The sequence below is a fragment of the Bombus pyrosoma genome, linkage group LG10 (assembly GCF_014825855.1).
Source record: "Bombus pyrosoma isolate SC7728 linkage group LG10, ASM1482585v1, whole genome shotgun sequence".
Lineage (NCBI taxonomy): Eukaryota > Metazoa > Arthropoda > Insecta > Hymenoptera > Apidae > Bombus > Bombus pyrosoma.
The window spans coordinates 9006527-9021418 of NC_057779.1; the positions used below are offsets into that span (position 1 = coordinate 9006527).

A 14892-nucleotide genomic window follows, 5' to 3' on the forward strand; every position below is an offset into this window, starting at 1 on the left:
ATTAGTTTTTTATTACTTTGTTATTTATTTGTTTTAAAAGCTACAAGATATATATCATTGTTACATATGTATTTATGTTTAGTTGCAGAATACTGAGCAATATCAAATAAATTACATGGGAACTTTGAAATTACATAATACGAGACACATCACAAAATATGTGACAAAATCTATTGAATTTTATAACCTATTTGAAAGAATTAGATCATTATATGATGATATTATATTAACTATAATGATAAAAATAACGTAATATGCAAATATATAGCGACATACACTAATATGGCATATTCTATAAAACAAGAGATATTTTATCCAATGAGTAGCAGTATCCTATAAAATTTTATTCATTACGTAGAAACATGATCTAGTGTAAAATTGCTTTTATTTTATAAGTATTCGCGTCTAGTTAAGCAATATTCATATTAGTTGCAGGAATAAGCATTCGAAATTTAATTTTGTAATTAAATTATTGCTAGGGAATGCTTTCAATAACTAGTAATTTATGTATATTCATTGAGTACGAATTCAAACATAACTTCCAACTTTTTTTATGTTTATTATAAATATTATGTAATACCTAGGAAACATTACTGATATTATGTATATTTATGACAAAAAACATACACACAAGTAATAATAAAATAAGATTGATAGAAAATCATAAATTTAAAATAAAATTTAGATTTATTTGTACTCTCTAAAAGTAAATGAGCTCAAGAGAAGCAATAAAATAATACCAAAAATTAAATACATTTGATTTCGTATATATATATATATCATACCAAAATAATAACATAGTAATAAAATAGTAATAATAATAAACCTAATAACAATCAATATACATTGCTTTGCTATTACAAAGTGATAGCAAACTTATGATAAAGACTTGTAAATGGTACAGAAAAAATATTGTCATTTCCTGTATTACTTTTTTTCTTACAGTTCATTTTCCTTTTTTCATGTTCCTTTCCTTTTTTTTTCTGAAGAATAGTTCATAACTAACCAGGAAATGTTTTTGCGTTAAACTAAATGTCATTAAAATACAATACTGCACTGTCAAGTAATTTGCATCTACTAGCACTATCATTGTGTGGTTAGCGTCAGGATATCGATCTTCTTTACTATAACTGTTTCAAATAATATACCTCTAACGTCATATTCTTAGCAGTACACATTTAAGATACGAAATATATTCTAAACTGAAAACATTTTCGGTTCTATTTTCTTTGGTGGAACGCAATTATATCCTTGCATGTTACTGACAATAGTTAAGAAATATCAAGATCATCACTTTCTCTCATGTTATTATGGTACTTTCATTAACAGAAAACGGCAATTTATACTACTTTACTAACATCCTTTATACTTAACTATCTTTAGATGATACGTTTTGAAAGACATAGGCATAGAATATGTTACTATCAAGAAAAGAAGAAAAAGAAAAAAATTTCAACAACACGTTTACGTTATAAAATGAAACTTGTACATAGTTTGAAGAAACAGTAACTTCGTATATGAAACTATATAGAAACATCAGATAGAAACATTTCTCATTGTTAGTGCAAATAACGAATTCACTTTTATACACTGTTATCGTCCTGACCTCGTTAGTAAGTTGTTCGAATTATATCACAATACACAAATGATTACGTTCTAGAATATGGCAATTTCACAGCACATTAATTTAACAGAGATCTCATATAAAAATAAATAAGAATTAATTTAACGAAATGTTCGATAAATATATTAGCTGAAGTAATATATAAATATCTAAATAATATTATAATACACTAGATTTTTATATGCTAGAATAGTTACGGTTAAACGTTTCTAAAAGCCAGAAATTTTTTATGAAATTAAACAAGATATATATTGAAAAAAATGATAGCAGATGTACGAATTACGTTATACTGTTTTCTGTTAATAATAAACGGAACTTTCTAGCACGACGTATTTTATATAAACGCATTAATGAATCATTTTATACACATGTTTATCACCATATCGAAATTATTCATTGGTATCATAAATGTTTTCAACTATCGACGAGCAACATAATGTATATTTAGTGGAATAGTCTACGGATTATCTGAAGCACAGCGTGTAAGCGATCTGCTTTGAACTCTTCTCGAAGCGTATTATGACGTGATGAGTCCTTTAATTATGTATATTGAAGCACTCGTATCGTGCTCTCTAAATGATAATTTTGCTATAAATTATATTGAAAACTAATTTAATGTCTTTGATAACCGACAACATAGTCCTATTACACTATGAGAATTGGAATGTGTTTAAATTCAATTGTAAAAGACAGATTACCTTTCTTACACACTGATCCACGTATCATTTATAAATGATGATAAATTACTTTTATACGTATTTAGTGTTCTTTAGAATCTTGCGTTCGACAAACAAAACACGACTACTAAGCCTACATCACGGTGTAAATCTACTTCCGAGTCTCATCTATTTGAAAGTCAAGAACACTACGTCTGAATATGTCCTATACCATATGAAATATAAAAGATGATTAATAGAATTGATTATTATCGAATTACAAATAAAATGTATCCATTTCTTCTGCAGAGTAAATTTGTAAAATATTTTCACTTAGGTAATTTGTTTTTGAGCGTAAAGTTCTTCAAGCGATGGTACTTCTGGTATTGGGTCTCGCCAATATGCGAAATTACTAAATTCATCTGCAGCCTCTTCTCGCCATGCTGGGAAAAGATGGTCAACGATAAAGCTCATGTTTGAATATCTGAAAAAATAATATGAACAAATTAAATGTATCGGGTTTATCATAATACTATTATAATACTATTCTGCATAACATAACATCTGGGGTAAACGTCAAATGCATCGTTCCACTATAGAAAATAAGCTACTATATGTATTGCATTATTATACATATGCATATAATGAACAAAATTCTGCTGAAACAATTCCATTTCGTCGTGACCCTAATAATAGTTTCATCTTAGCATAAATATACATATGTATATGTGTATGTACATATATGTTAGAATGGCGCTATATTTAGAAATCGAAAATTAATTTAAGCTTGCTGTTAAGGAAGAATATATGTAGTATGTTTGCAAGTATTTATATGAACTGCTTGATCAAAGATCTTTTTAAACAATAGCTCTTATGGATATTTTTGTTTTAGTTTTCGAAATTAAAAAGCTTGAAGCTATATGATTAAATTCAGCAATGTAGAAACAATTCTTCTTTATCACTTTGTCGTACATATGAGTAATATGTTCGAAGTACTTGGTTGAATGTTCGTGCATAAACAAAAAGAAAGTAAAAACTAGTTTACCATACACACACTGATAATACATCTAGGATTTTTATTTCGTAAAAGCTTTACGCGCATAAAACATGATTATCGTATATGATTCAAGAGAAAATTATTAATTTCAGTGAAAGTTTCATCTCATCTGTGTAACATTTAAGGTGATGAACCTACATTAAGGCAGCTGTGGATGAATGAAAATGGAAATGATAAGAAGCAATCATGTAATAACCAGTGCTTACCCTATAAGAATCATAAGAAGATAGGTAGGAGTTCTTGCACAACCAAATACCTCAAAGCATACTAGCAATGTCAAACTAAAGAAATAAGTTAAATTTCTACTTTTAAGAGAAAATAAATAAAATAAAAAAAAAAAAGAAATTGCCATTGGAAAAATTGAACTGCGCTTCAACAATTTGTGGTATACATCATTATGAAAGATATATATATATATATATATAACTATTATATCAAGATATATTGTGTTATATGTAAAATATATCTTGATTCACCATAATATGAAATTTCTATGAGACTGCAAATATCACTATATTTTTTGAGGAAATCCCGAGTATAGAATAATATTTCTATTACGAGGTAGCAAATCTATATGCATTTTAAAAAAGGACCAATGGCACAAATATATTGTTTTGTATAGACCATTATCAAGACGTTATCAATGGGATTAATAGAAAAAAACAGCTACGGTTGTGCCGCCATCAGTAGATGTTTCACATGGGCAGTGGCGGGAACAACTCATTGACGATATCGCACTGACATGCGTAACTGCAATCATAGAAATATCCGACCTATCAATATCTCTTTCTCAATAACAAATTTTCCTTTTCTGTAAAATATCTCCTCTTTTTCTTACTAACTGGATGAAATACAAATACCGAATTTTTTTCATATCAAAATTATGAATAATGCTATTTAACAAATTAATCTTTATTCATTTAAAAAAAGCCTAGCGTACATACGCAATTCCTAAAAGCAATGTATGAAGATGCAACATAATATACGCATTTGTCTTTAGAATAACATGTTCAAATTATTTTGCACTTTTGTATAAAAAAACATAAAAATATTAATCAAATACTAATACGCTAATAAACTGATTAAAGGATTGATTACATTGAGCACTACGTTAGCGTGTCTGTTTAACTACCAATACAATAATGAAAGAATATAAATTGACAGAAAAGGCAAATACTTACGAAGATTGGAATGTTTGCGTCAATTCGTGTTTTAATTCACCTCTATGGTTTATAGTAAATATACGCATAGTTGGAATTCCAACAGCTCGATACGCCCAAACGTCCTAGAAAAAATAGAAACAAGCAAAATACAAGATATATACAATGCAATAATTTAGTAGAATATTTTTGAAAGCTATTGTAGATTAAAAATTACATTAATTCGATTTCCGTAACCAGCATAAAATGGTTTTGAACCTTCTGGGAATAAAGCTTGAATATCACTAAGACAGGATATCTTAAATTCTTCAGGTTTTCTCTCTATAACTTCACGATGGAATGCTGAAATTAAGCTCGTTGGATTTAAAAGCAATGGCCCTTCAGGGAGTGATAAATCTCCCTGTCTAATGCTTTTCAAATATTCTCTCGTAACTTTAGCTTGTCCAATGGCCCTTGCAGAAAGATACAGCAATTTGTAACCATTATTTTTAATTTTTGTAAATAACTGAGCAACGCCAGATTGAGCCCAATCTTTACCAACAATTGGCAGAATATGACCTAATACATCAGATTTTGTAATAGTTCCATCTATATCGGAGATAACAATTTTATCATCCCATCTCCACTTATAAATATGACATTTACAACGTGTTGTGCCCTGATAAGCTGTAGTTACACTAAAAACTACTTCATTAGCTCCATCTTTCAAATTAAGACTTGCCTGTAACAAGATAACAAACTCAGGATAAATACACACATACACAAATTATAAGAATTCGAAAATTTTGTCTGTGTTAGAATGTTGTGAAAATCTTTTACATACTATCTGTGCTGATGACAATCTCAAAGTTTTACGATATTTCTCAGTAGATTCATAATACGATCTTCTCTCTTTAGGTATTTTGACTCCTTGTGATTGGTTTTGATTACTATCAGAATCTTCACTACCACTATAACCTTCACCCTCTCTGTCGCGATTTTTCTCAATCTTGACAATGTCTTTCGTTAATTTTGCAGATTGTTCTACCGTTTCCGTCACCGTCGTTATAGAATCTGCATTCTGGTCAATCTTTAATTCCCTATTTGCAGTTTCATCAACTGGAGTATTTTCTTTGGTTTCCATCTGTTCCGATTGTACAACGACTCCATCAGCTACAATACGCAAGAGGAGATAATTTAGATTATTTTACATATTACTTGAAAAATGATGAATAAAATTAAAAGGGAAACCATCTTACTTTGACTAAGGTCTTGGGACTTTTTGGTTGGTTGTGCAGAACGTCTCCATGAAAACCACGAACTATAACCACCACGGCTTTCAGGTTTGTCACTGCTTTCTTGTTTTTTCTCTTCATGCATTGGTAACGACATACATTGAGCATATAAATTTTCTATTGTACTTTGTGGTAAATGTCTTTGGAATACAGCGTAAGTCATTACAATCGGGCAAGCGGCCGCCCAATTATAGAATTTTCCATTAATTTTTACAACTAAATTTGGATTTTCATATAATTTTGGATCTGAACAGATATCTTCGAAATGGAGCAAATTTTGATGGAAAACTTCTTTGGATGGGCCAGTTTCAGAATCTAAACCACCGCATAAGGATAAACTAATATTCATATTGCTGTCAAATATAGAATGTTTTGGCTCCTCAAAGTCACTATCCAATGACTTTGGTCCACCAATAGCTCCTTCAACGCTGTTAGGGCTTTGTGGCAAGCTTGGTCCATTGCCTGACTCTGTATCTTCTTCGTCTACTCCTTTCCCATCTACAAACATGATATTAGAGTAATTACACATTTTATACAATTTATCAAAATAAATTGTTTACTTTTAACTGCTGCTTGGCCTCTGTGAGAGGAAGGAAAATAGAGGGCTGCAACTTCCGGGTCCAGTTCGTCAGCGTTAAGATCACTAAGATAAATCCCTTCTGACTCTGGATTACGTCTTACACGAGAAGTTTTCCGCATAAACGATAACATGCCACTGAGCATGGATCGGTGTGCTTCCACTGTTATTGAAACAATAATTGATTAGTCTAAAGTATATAAAATTATATTTATATATAAAGACACGTTTTAAAAGATGAGACCAATCTATTAACTGATCAAGCAAAATATAATATTTCATGTTTTTTATTTTTACGATTTTTATCTTTATGTTTTGATATTTTTTGTCTTTTGACTGTTAATTGTACTAACTACTATTCGGTTGATTAACAGCATTTGATGAACTCAATGAACTTCTGTGAGGTGCGTGTGTGGATTCTGGAGGCAAACTGGGCAATTCACCCCATCTCCAACTCTGTTGATGACTTTTATCTTCTTCTCTCTCAGCACCTTCTTGCGTTATTTTACGCATTTCAAACTCTGTGTCAGATTGAACAGGTGAACATGGCCTGGAATCCTGATTCCTATTAAATATGATGACAATAAAAGGGTAAACAAATTAATTTTACATGTAAATAGTCATTATACATACACCTTTCTCATAATTTCTATAATATATTATATATAATTATATATACATATATGTACAATCATATATAACCTTAACATTTATACATACTCATAGGCACAATAATACAATAATACATGATCTATTCAATGGCAAACTTACTTTGTAATTTCAGTGTCACTGAAGAAATGGAAATCTGTTTCAGGACGTTTATCTGTTGTTTCCTGAGATGAAACTATAGGTTCATCTTTTCTCCCCAGTTCTACAGCTGGATTTGAATCCTTCAATATCTTTAACTGATACACATGTCAAAATAAGCAATACTAAATCAATAGATGAATAATTAATTTTAAATGCAACTATTAAACTTACGGATTCGGGAAGAATTTCATCCGGAATAGACGCGTCGTTCTCGCTTATTTCCGTCTGGCTACTACTACCATTGCTAGTCTTTCTCTGAGATCCTTTTTTTTTCAAAATGCTTTTCCTCTTCCGTTTCTTCTTACTTGCATTGGTATTGCTTTTGTTTTCTTCGACACTCGCGTCCTTTGAATTTTTCTTACTCATGGACACGTTCGATTCGTCACTCGATTTTTCTCTACTACCGCTACTTTGCACATCCTCCGTAATCGGTCTAAAATCATTCTTCACAACGCTAATTTTACGAATTCTTTCAGACGAAGTTACAGCTACAAAAGATTTAGGAGTGGACGCAGTTGTACATGTTTCATCATCATTAATACCATCCATATTAAAAATTTCTTCCTCGCCTTTTAAGGAATCTCGTGTTTCTCCTTTTTCTTCTTTCCAGTCGCTTAATAGAGCCTTCTCAAATTTTTGTCTCTGTTCTATAGGGAGTTCTGGAAAATTTTCTTTGAATAATCTTTCTTTATCTTCGTTTTTTAGAGCAGAATATTGTTTGCAAATTAGCTGTTGCTTTTGGACTGCAGATATATCACCAAAATTATCCTTCAACATTTCTTCCCTCTCTTCTGAAGTTAAAGCAGCAATTTGGAGCCATTTTGCACGGTGCTCCAATGGAAGATCAGAGAATTGTTCGATCAAGAATTTTTCTCTTTCATCCGGAGGCAAAGCTGACATTTGCTCCCATTTCTCTCTTTCAGTAGACAAGATAGATTCTATAAGGATTTTATCTGCTTGCTCTGGAGGAAGATCAGAGAGAATATTAAATCTAGATGGTGGAAAACAATTGTCTTCAGGGATAGGGGAACAAGCCAAATGAGGTGGAATTTCAGCGTCAGTTGGTGAACCATGAGAACTAACTTCCTCAACAAAAAAAGCTTCTCCAGAATCTCCTAATTTCATATGGATTTGTCTAGGTTCTCCATCTATTTCTATATCCACCTGTTAAGAGAATATGAAAAATAGATTATTTTTCCTCTGTGTTTGCTCTTACATATCCTGAGCATTTGAATTGGCAAATCAAATTTATAAGAACTACTCAGTATTATTTAAAACACTATAAAGGTAAGATTTGAATATATAACAAACAAAACACGAGACACGATATTATAACAAAGATTTCAGAAGTTTCGAAAAAATGATCTTTGAAAAATATTTGAATAGACATGAGATAAAAACGATAAAAGATACGAGATAAATATGGAACAAAAACTATTGAAGCTTACTATTTTTTCTCTGGAACGAAGTACTCCGAGCTTTCCAAAGCGAACGTGAAAAGGTGAGCAAGTAAACGATCCATCCGGTTGTTCAACAACGATGACATCGATAGCACCGGTCAGCGTTGCTGCATTGATCTCATTGTAGAAAACGCGAAAGTTACTTATGAACTTGCCAATGTAGTTCATACTGTACATTGTACACTAACGTATAGTCTCAAACCACTCTAAAAATGTATTTCCGTTAGGATATTTCACCGCGTTGCAGTGATGCGTGCGTGACAAGATACTTGAAAGTTGCCGCGACACTGAACACCCGTATCTGTTTAAAGGTCTTCCGAGATGAAAGACATCGTGTCCGGAAATATCGGATTTGAAGAGTGACTTAACCACATCGAGACATTGTTTTTCGATGGCAACCGTAAAATTGAGAAAATTCGTTATTTCTTGCTCAAGCAAATCGAAAACTGCAACTGAATCGCCTTTCAATCAAATGAAACGATTTTCAACGACTCACACAATACAACTGTCACTGTTACGAGTTATAAGACAGTCGAGAACTGTCAAAAATTTGTAGCCGGGCAAATACTTCGATTACAAATTTACGATCAGTTTATCGTGGAAGTTGCGCATCGAAATTAACGATTAGATGAATACACGTTGAAAATTAGAAAAAGACTGTGTCTATTCAATAGAATACGCTTCCGTAATTCGGCTAAAACTTGAATTCTTTGTTCTTGAGAATACTTCAGTGAGAAATTCAGCCGACTACCAGCAGACGGTAGCCCAAATTGACGTTAGAACAGGTCACGTGTCCAGACCTGGCCAATCCAGGTTCCGATACACATCGGTCAATAAGACTCAACGCCACGTGACCTCTTGGGAATCACGATGTACCGCGTCCTTTAAATGCTCTTACTAGATCTGAAAGCACAAAGACACAACATACGATTACTAATTTAATTATATCTAGGTACATTCTCTTTGAATTAAGTTTTGAAGGAAACTAGCGTAGCGTTACGTTTATTTTTGTCGAATTGGTTTATCGTTACCCTTGAAACATTGATCGTCGAAGCTTTGTTAAGCATTGATTATACGTTTTCATTGAAACAATGAGAGTATTTTAAACGTTGAACTTTGCTCTAATAAAAATTTGCGATATACCTGTAAATTTAACATTTTAACACATGTATACTAGTCATTCTGCGTAAAATTGTTAAGTAAGATTGCATTATGTTTTAAACGTGGTTAGGTGATCTCGAAGAGTGAATGTAATAATCGAACATCGGTTTAGCCGAGATCCTCCAACCACTCCAATCACTCGATCTTTTGGAAAATTACTAATTTTCTCTTGTTGTTGTTCTTATTCTTCCTAGGAACTTTTCAATTAGATTGTTTTCATATACTGTTTTGTTTTAGAAGTGGCTCGTAAGAACTTTGTATTTTGATCGTTCAACTTTTATCGCTACAGATCCAAATATAATAATCTCTTACATAATCAAATCTCCATTTGCCACCATCATTTGAAAACGTTTGCTAAGCAATTCGTAATTGGACAAATTTCAAGAAATTCGATACTCTACTGAATGCTAATAATATAACACATATTCTTCCGAAATTGTTAGAGATTTCTCCGCGTGACGTCTCTCTCATCTCCTGTCTCATTGGCATTCAAATGCCGTAGATAAATGTTGTTAACGGCTGATACTACACACAGACTACACTAAAGCAGAATGTATAACAGAATGCAGTACTTTGATATGTCCGGTTATGACCCGATGCAGACGAACAATTTTTATTCACGTGATATCGCTGCGATCATATGTCTGTCTCCGTTGTTCTTAACTGAGGGAACAGTCAAAAACCGTGGATATGTCGCTCGTTTGCATCGGGCCTAAAGTGTTAAAGAAAGAAGCAACAGCAGCAACTGTTTCCAACACAAAATAATCTTGCTCTTTGTGTAAATCATTCCGACGAACAGTTTTCTCGCACGTACGTTGCAACTTGGTTAAGTTCACGGTCGGGAATCACGAGCTAGTGGCTACATATTCGCGTTACATCTGATACATTTACGAGTTCCTTGGCATTCGGCGACTCGCCAAAATCGAAAGACATTCGAGCCAAAGCGGAACACATTCTTTCAGAGTATTTACCATTTCTCACTCGTTCGTTACTGTGGAGCTGTACTAGTCAGCCTCTCTTCTTTTTTTATCTACGACATTCTTTTCTTACTTTCTTTCTTTTATCCTTCTCTTATTTTTCTGTGTTTCTTTTTTTACAGTGTTTAATCGCGTGACTTTCAAGCTGCGTTTTCAAGAATGATACTGTTCTAGTTATTCTGGTTCGGAACTTATCTGAATGGCAGGCTTGTGCAACTGCGTGGCTCCATCGAAAGTAATCATGAAAAGAAGCGAAAAGAAAAATAAAACAAGAAAAAAAAACAACGGGTGATGGTTTACGATCACTATGCTACACATACGCGTAATCTCTGTTCACTACGGTGATACACACGTTTACGCAATATCAGCTGTTTTAAATATGGTGTAGAAGTAACGAGCGAAAGCATAGCGTTGGCAAATACAATCATTTTATCCCTTTCACAATTCCGATCGCTGATTCAAATTTCCAAAAAAAAAAAAAAAAAGGAGAATCGCCGACTTCGGAACAAAAAGTTTGAAACACATGGAAGCGTTTAGATTTCGTAATTATCGTGAAACTTTTTGTTCGGAAAAATAGATGACTCACCGTTGTTTGTCTATCTATTCTACAAATTCTTACATTTTTACTTTCTCAGGTAAGACTTTTCGAAATGATTAATCGAAGGTCGATTCGAGAATGACTTGCTCGTTCTTGAAGATTTTTACCGGAAATAACTTTAATCAACTTTAATGGATTTCACGCGTTAAGGCTGCGGAAATGCGTGTTGTTTCACTTGGAATCTCTCTCCTTCTCTCCAGTTTTCTCGGAACTATAATTATGTTACTGTCACGTCGCGATCGATGTACACGCGACAGACACGTCCACGCGAACTTAATTTTGGACTAGTGGCTTGTTTTCTATTCGTTGCTTTCTTCCTCTTTGATCTCATCTTTTTATTCTTCCTGTTTCCCGTTAAATAAACCAAAGGAGCAATAGACAGCGGTAGACAACAACGGTAGACTGGCATTGCTATGGCAAACGATTAAAATTTCGAAGATAAAATATCGGAATCTTCTACCTCTATGTTTGGTCTTTGCCTACAGACTAATTTATTGCCCATTCTTCGACACTATGCTTTACTTATGGAACAAGAATTTTTCTTTTCAAGCCGATCATTGGCGACGTACTTTTTGCGTCTTCTTATCGAAGTTCCTAACCCCTTTCCGAAAAATTCGAACGGAAGAGAACGATTAAAATAAAAGAAAAATGATTCGAAGGAAAACTGTAGCAAGGCTAGAATGCGTCTCGCGAGACGAGAAGCGCACGCTTTAAACCTTGAGCTTTGATCATTCTACCGCTTTCGACAAAAATAAGCACGATCGAACCTGAGAAAATACGTGTGACAAGTTCGAAGAAACCAGTGCCAAATGACAAAAGCGAAGATAGACAACTGAATTATGCAATTAGCTTTCCTTCCTCCTTAGCTGCCATTTGTAAACCAACATTCGCTTTTGTTTTGTAGATCGAGATACCAACAATCTCTAAATGTCGACAAAAATTTTACATATTATGCTTCAAATCATTATATTTCTTATCACATAGCGTATCCACGCACAGTTCTACACAGCCGAGCGTCTCGTTTCATTCATACATAACTACATACATACGTATATACATGTACATGTGCATGTATATACTCTACTACGTATAGTCTTTCGCACGGCCATTTCACGGTCAGGAAAATATTAGAAAGGAAACTATCGTATCAAATTAAATGGAAATAATAACTTTTTGTTGCAATCGTTAAGATAGGAACATATCTCGTTCACAGTATGTCCTTTCCCTTTCACTTACCTATTCGAAAATACGGTCCGTGATTTCGTTGTCGTGGTAGAAAGCTTGAGAAATTCGCCAAGTGTGGTACACTCGTCGTGATCGCGTACTTTGTACTAGCGAACGTTGAAAACACTTGGAAAAAGTCTATGTAAGGAAGAATCGCGTTGATAACAGTCTCAACGTAGTATTCGATTTCTTCGAACGTATCCTATCGTATTAGCACGTGCATACTTTCGACAAATATTGGAGAAATAAAGAAAACTGGCTTTACTGACGTAAGAAAAACAAAGTGTAAACTACTTCATGCGAGCATTCGAGTCAAACTGAGTCAGCGACCGGAGAATCTTGACTCTCGATACTGCGCTTACGTTCTATCATGACCACGCGCGATCGCTTGGCGAATATATGTATATAAACCGTGCCGCTCGTACTACGTTACATACATATGCACATGTATAAATGTATGTTGTAAACACGCACACACGTGTCCATAGCATGCTGAACGCAGACGTGAGTAACGTAAACACAATCCTTGTCAAGACAGAGAAAACACGCGAGACTCGTGTTTTCGCCATTGAAAAGCTTCTGATTGGTCGTCGATGCTCGGATCAACAGTCGAGCCTTCTTTTGCCTTCGTAGGAGAATGGAAGGAAACAAAACACATCGTTCGATTGTTGACCTAAATTCTCTGTGCTCCTACGTTTACGTAATCAACTACACCATCTTATCGTCTTGCGTTTCCTCGCGACAATGCTAAAATATATGCATCGATAGAAAGATCATTTTTTTGTCTTTCATCGATGCCTCCGATCAAATTTTCCTCATCCTTAATCTCTTCTGAATTCATCGGAAATTTACATAAAAAATCATTTGTTTTTTTCAAAAGTACGAGTAGACTCTGTTCCCACATGTATTTATATGTATATCTACACATTTCGCTGCATCTTGCTGACAATAATTCCTACAGCGTCGATGAGATCGCGTTAAGGTGAATAACCTTGTTCGGAATTAATCGCTGTGATCATACTAGAAACCAACTATGCGATATGAATGTCTATATATATACGTATGTAGTTACATACTATCGAAGAAACGAGCGGCGAATGAACGACAACAAACAAAAAGTAAGTAGGAAGATATCGCGTCAATACCAAGGTCAAAAAAAACAACCTTGATTGGCAAACAGCAATCCTCTGAAAGAGAAAATGGGCTGTGGTTGTTTACGTAATATTGCGCAACATTGTTGTTCGTTCGGTTATTTACCATCTAGCTCGGCTATAGTTGGCCTGATGCACGACACGTGTATGATCGCGTAAAGTTGTACTGAAAGACAAATCAATTTCGCAATCAAACGACAATACACCAAACGATTATAACGCCTAACGTCCACTAATCCGAACTTCCCTATTGGTTTATCGAGTATTCCTGGTAACAACTACCGTATATTGTATGCATTGTATTGTATAAGGAGTAGGTTAGAGAACAATTGTATGGACGATGACGACAAATAAAGCTTAATGATGTAAAACGTCAAGAAAATAATGTTCATTGTATATAGGCTAAACGAATCGAACAAAATCAGCATGAAACGCGCTTTTGTAAGATTATATGTTTTTAACAACGACACCGCCTCGTAATCTCTCCTTCGCAATGAAGACGCTATGAATCGATAACTTTTGAGCTATTGCATAATATCACAACTTGGTTTAATCAGTGCGCGCAAGCGCTTTGTGTATCATGAATTTTTCATTTGGTAAGTGATCGCAACAGGTTTTTGAACAAATCCTTTAAAGCTGTTTCAGCATTATTGATTATTGATTATAGATTCTACATGAAATAGTCACTGTCAAGATAACTGTGGAAAATGTTTCATTTGTCAAACGTATATACATGCATATACCGCTTTGTTATTGTGAACATGCCTGTTATCAGTCGCGTATATTCTTGAGCGTTTACTTGTTTGCAAAATACAAATAAGAGCGTAATATGTACAAACCAAATATTTAATTAATTTAATAATTGGATTCCAATTCATTACGCATCACTTTTTTAATCGTCTGTCTTTTATGTCGCAAAGACCGGTACGAAATGTAAAAATCCTTATACTTTTAACTTTATTTCAAAGAAAGTAAAGAGTAACACTTTCAAACAGAAGATAAAAATACCTCAGTACGGTCTCATGGTATAGTTATTCAAAGTATTAAATGTATATAATTACAGTTAAAGTTTTAAGGACATCAAGCAGATCGATGAAAGGTGAATCGGTTGATGCAGTTGGTTCAATACAGACATATGTCATATAAGTGCTGAATGTTGATTG

At 33.6% G+C, this 14892-nt stretch overlaps 1 protein-coding gene and 1 long non-coding RNA gene across 4 annotated transcripts; one reads left to right on the forward strand and one right to left on the reverse strand.

The window, feature by feature from the left end:
- Nucleotide 1: 1 nt before the first annotated feature.
- LOC122571876 (phosphatidate phosphatase LPIN3) lies at nucleotides 2-14839 on the reverse strand. Of its 3 annotated transcripts, XR_006318281.1 has the most exons (12): nucleotides 12591-12942; nucleotides 8607-9521; nucleotides 7330-8322; nucleotides 7120-7253; nucleotides 6702-6913; nucleotides 6332-6511; nucleotides 5736-6269; nucleotides 5321-5649; nucleotides 4715-5218; nucleotides 4519-4622; nucleotides 3544-4087; nucleotides 2629-2764 (listed from the first exon to the last, which is right to left on the reverse strand). XR_006318281.1 is itself a non-coding variant. In XM_043736151.1 (11 exons), the coding sequence occupies exons 2-11, from the start codon at nucleotides 8793-8795 to the stop codon at nucleotides 2614-2616; spliced, it is 3330 nt and encodes a 1109-aa protein (XP_043592086.1). In that variant the 5' UTR covers nucleotides 8796-9521; nucleotides 14791-14839; the 3' UTR covers nucleotides 2-2613. The 3 variants fall into 3 exon arrangements, 2 of the variants coding, with proteins under 2 accessions (XP_043592086.1, XP_043592085.1); XM_043736151.1 differs by lacking the exons at nucleotides 3544-4087; nucleotides 12591-12942 and adding an exon at nucleotides 14791-14839 and having other exon boundaries at nucleotides 2-2764; XM_043736150.1 differs by lacking the exon at nucleotides 3544-4087 and having other exon boundaries at nucleotides 2-2764; nucleotides 12591-12941.
- LOC122571904 lies at nucleotides 9660-11195 on the forward strand. Its single transcript, XR_006318288.1, has 2 exons — nucleotides 9660-10589; nucleotides 10879-11195. It is a non-coding gene; the product is annotated as an uncharacterized LOC122571904 (long non-coding RNA).
- Nucleotides 14840-14892: the final 53 nt, after the last annotated feature.

What these genes read in the sequence shown, in the direction of transcription:
- LOC122571876 (XM_043736151.1), bottom strand. Translation starts at nt 8,795, where the DNA reads ATGTACAGTATGAACTACATTGGCAAGTTCATAAGTAACTTTCGCGTT. An exon ending in TGTTAATCAACCGAATAGTA is followed by an intron (nt 6,512 to 6,701) that starts GTTAGTACAATT and finishes TTTCAATAACAG; the next exon opens with TGGAAGCACACCGATCCATG. An exon ending in ACGCAAACATTCCAATCTTC is followed by an intron (nt 2,765 to 4,518) that starts GTAAGTATTTGC and finishes TTATTTTTTCAG; the next exon opens with ATATTCAAACATGAGCTTTA.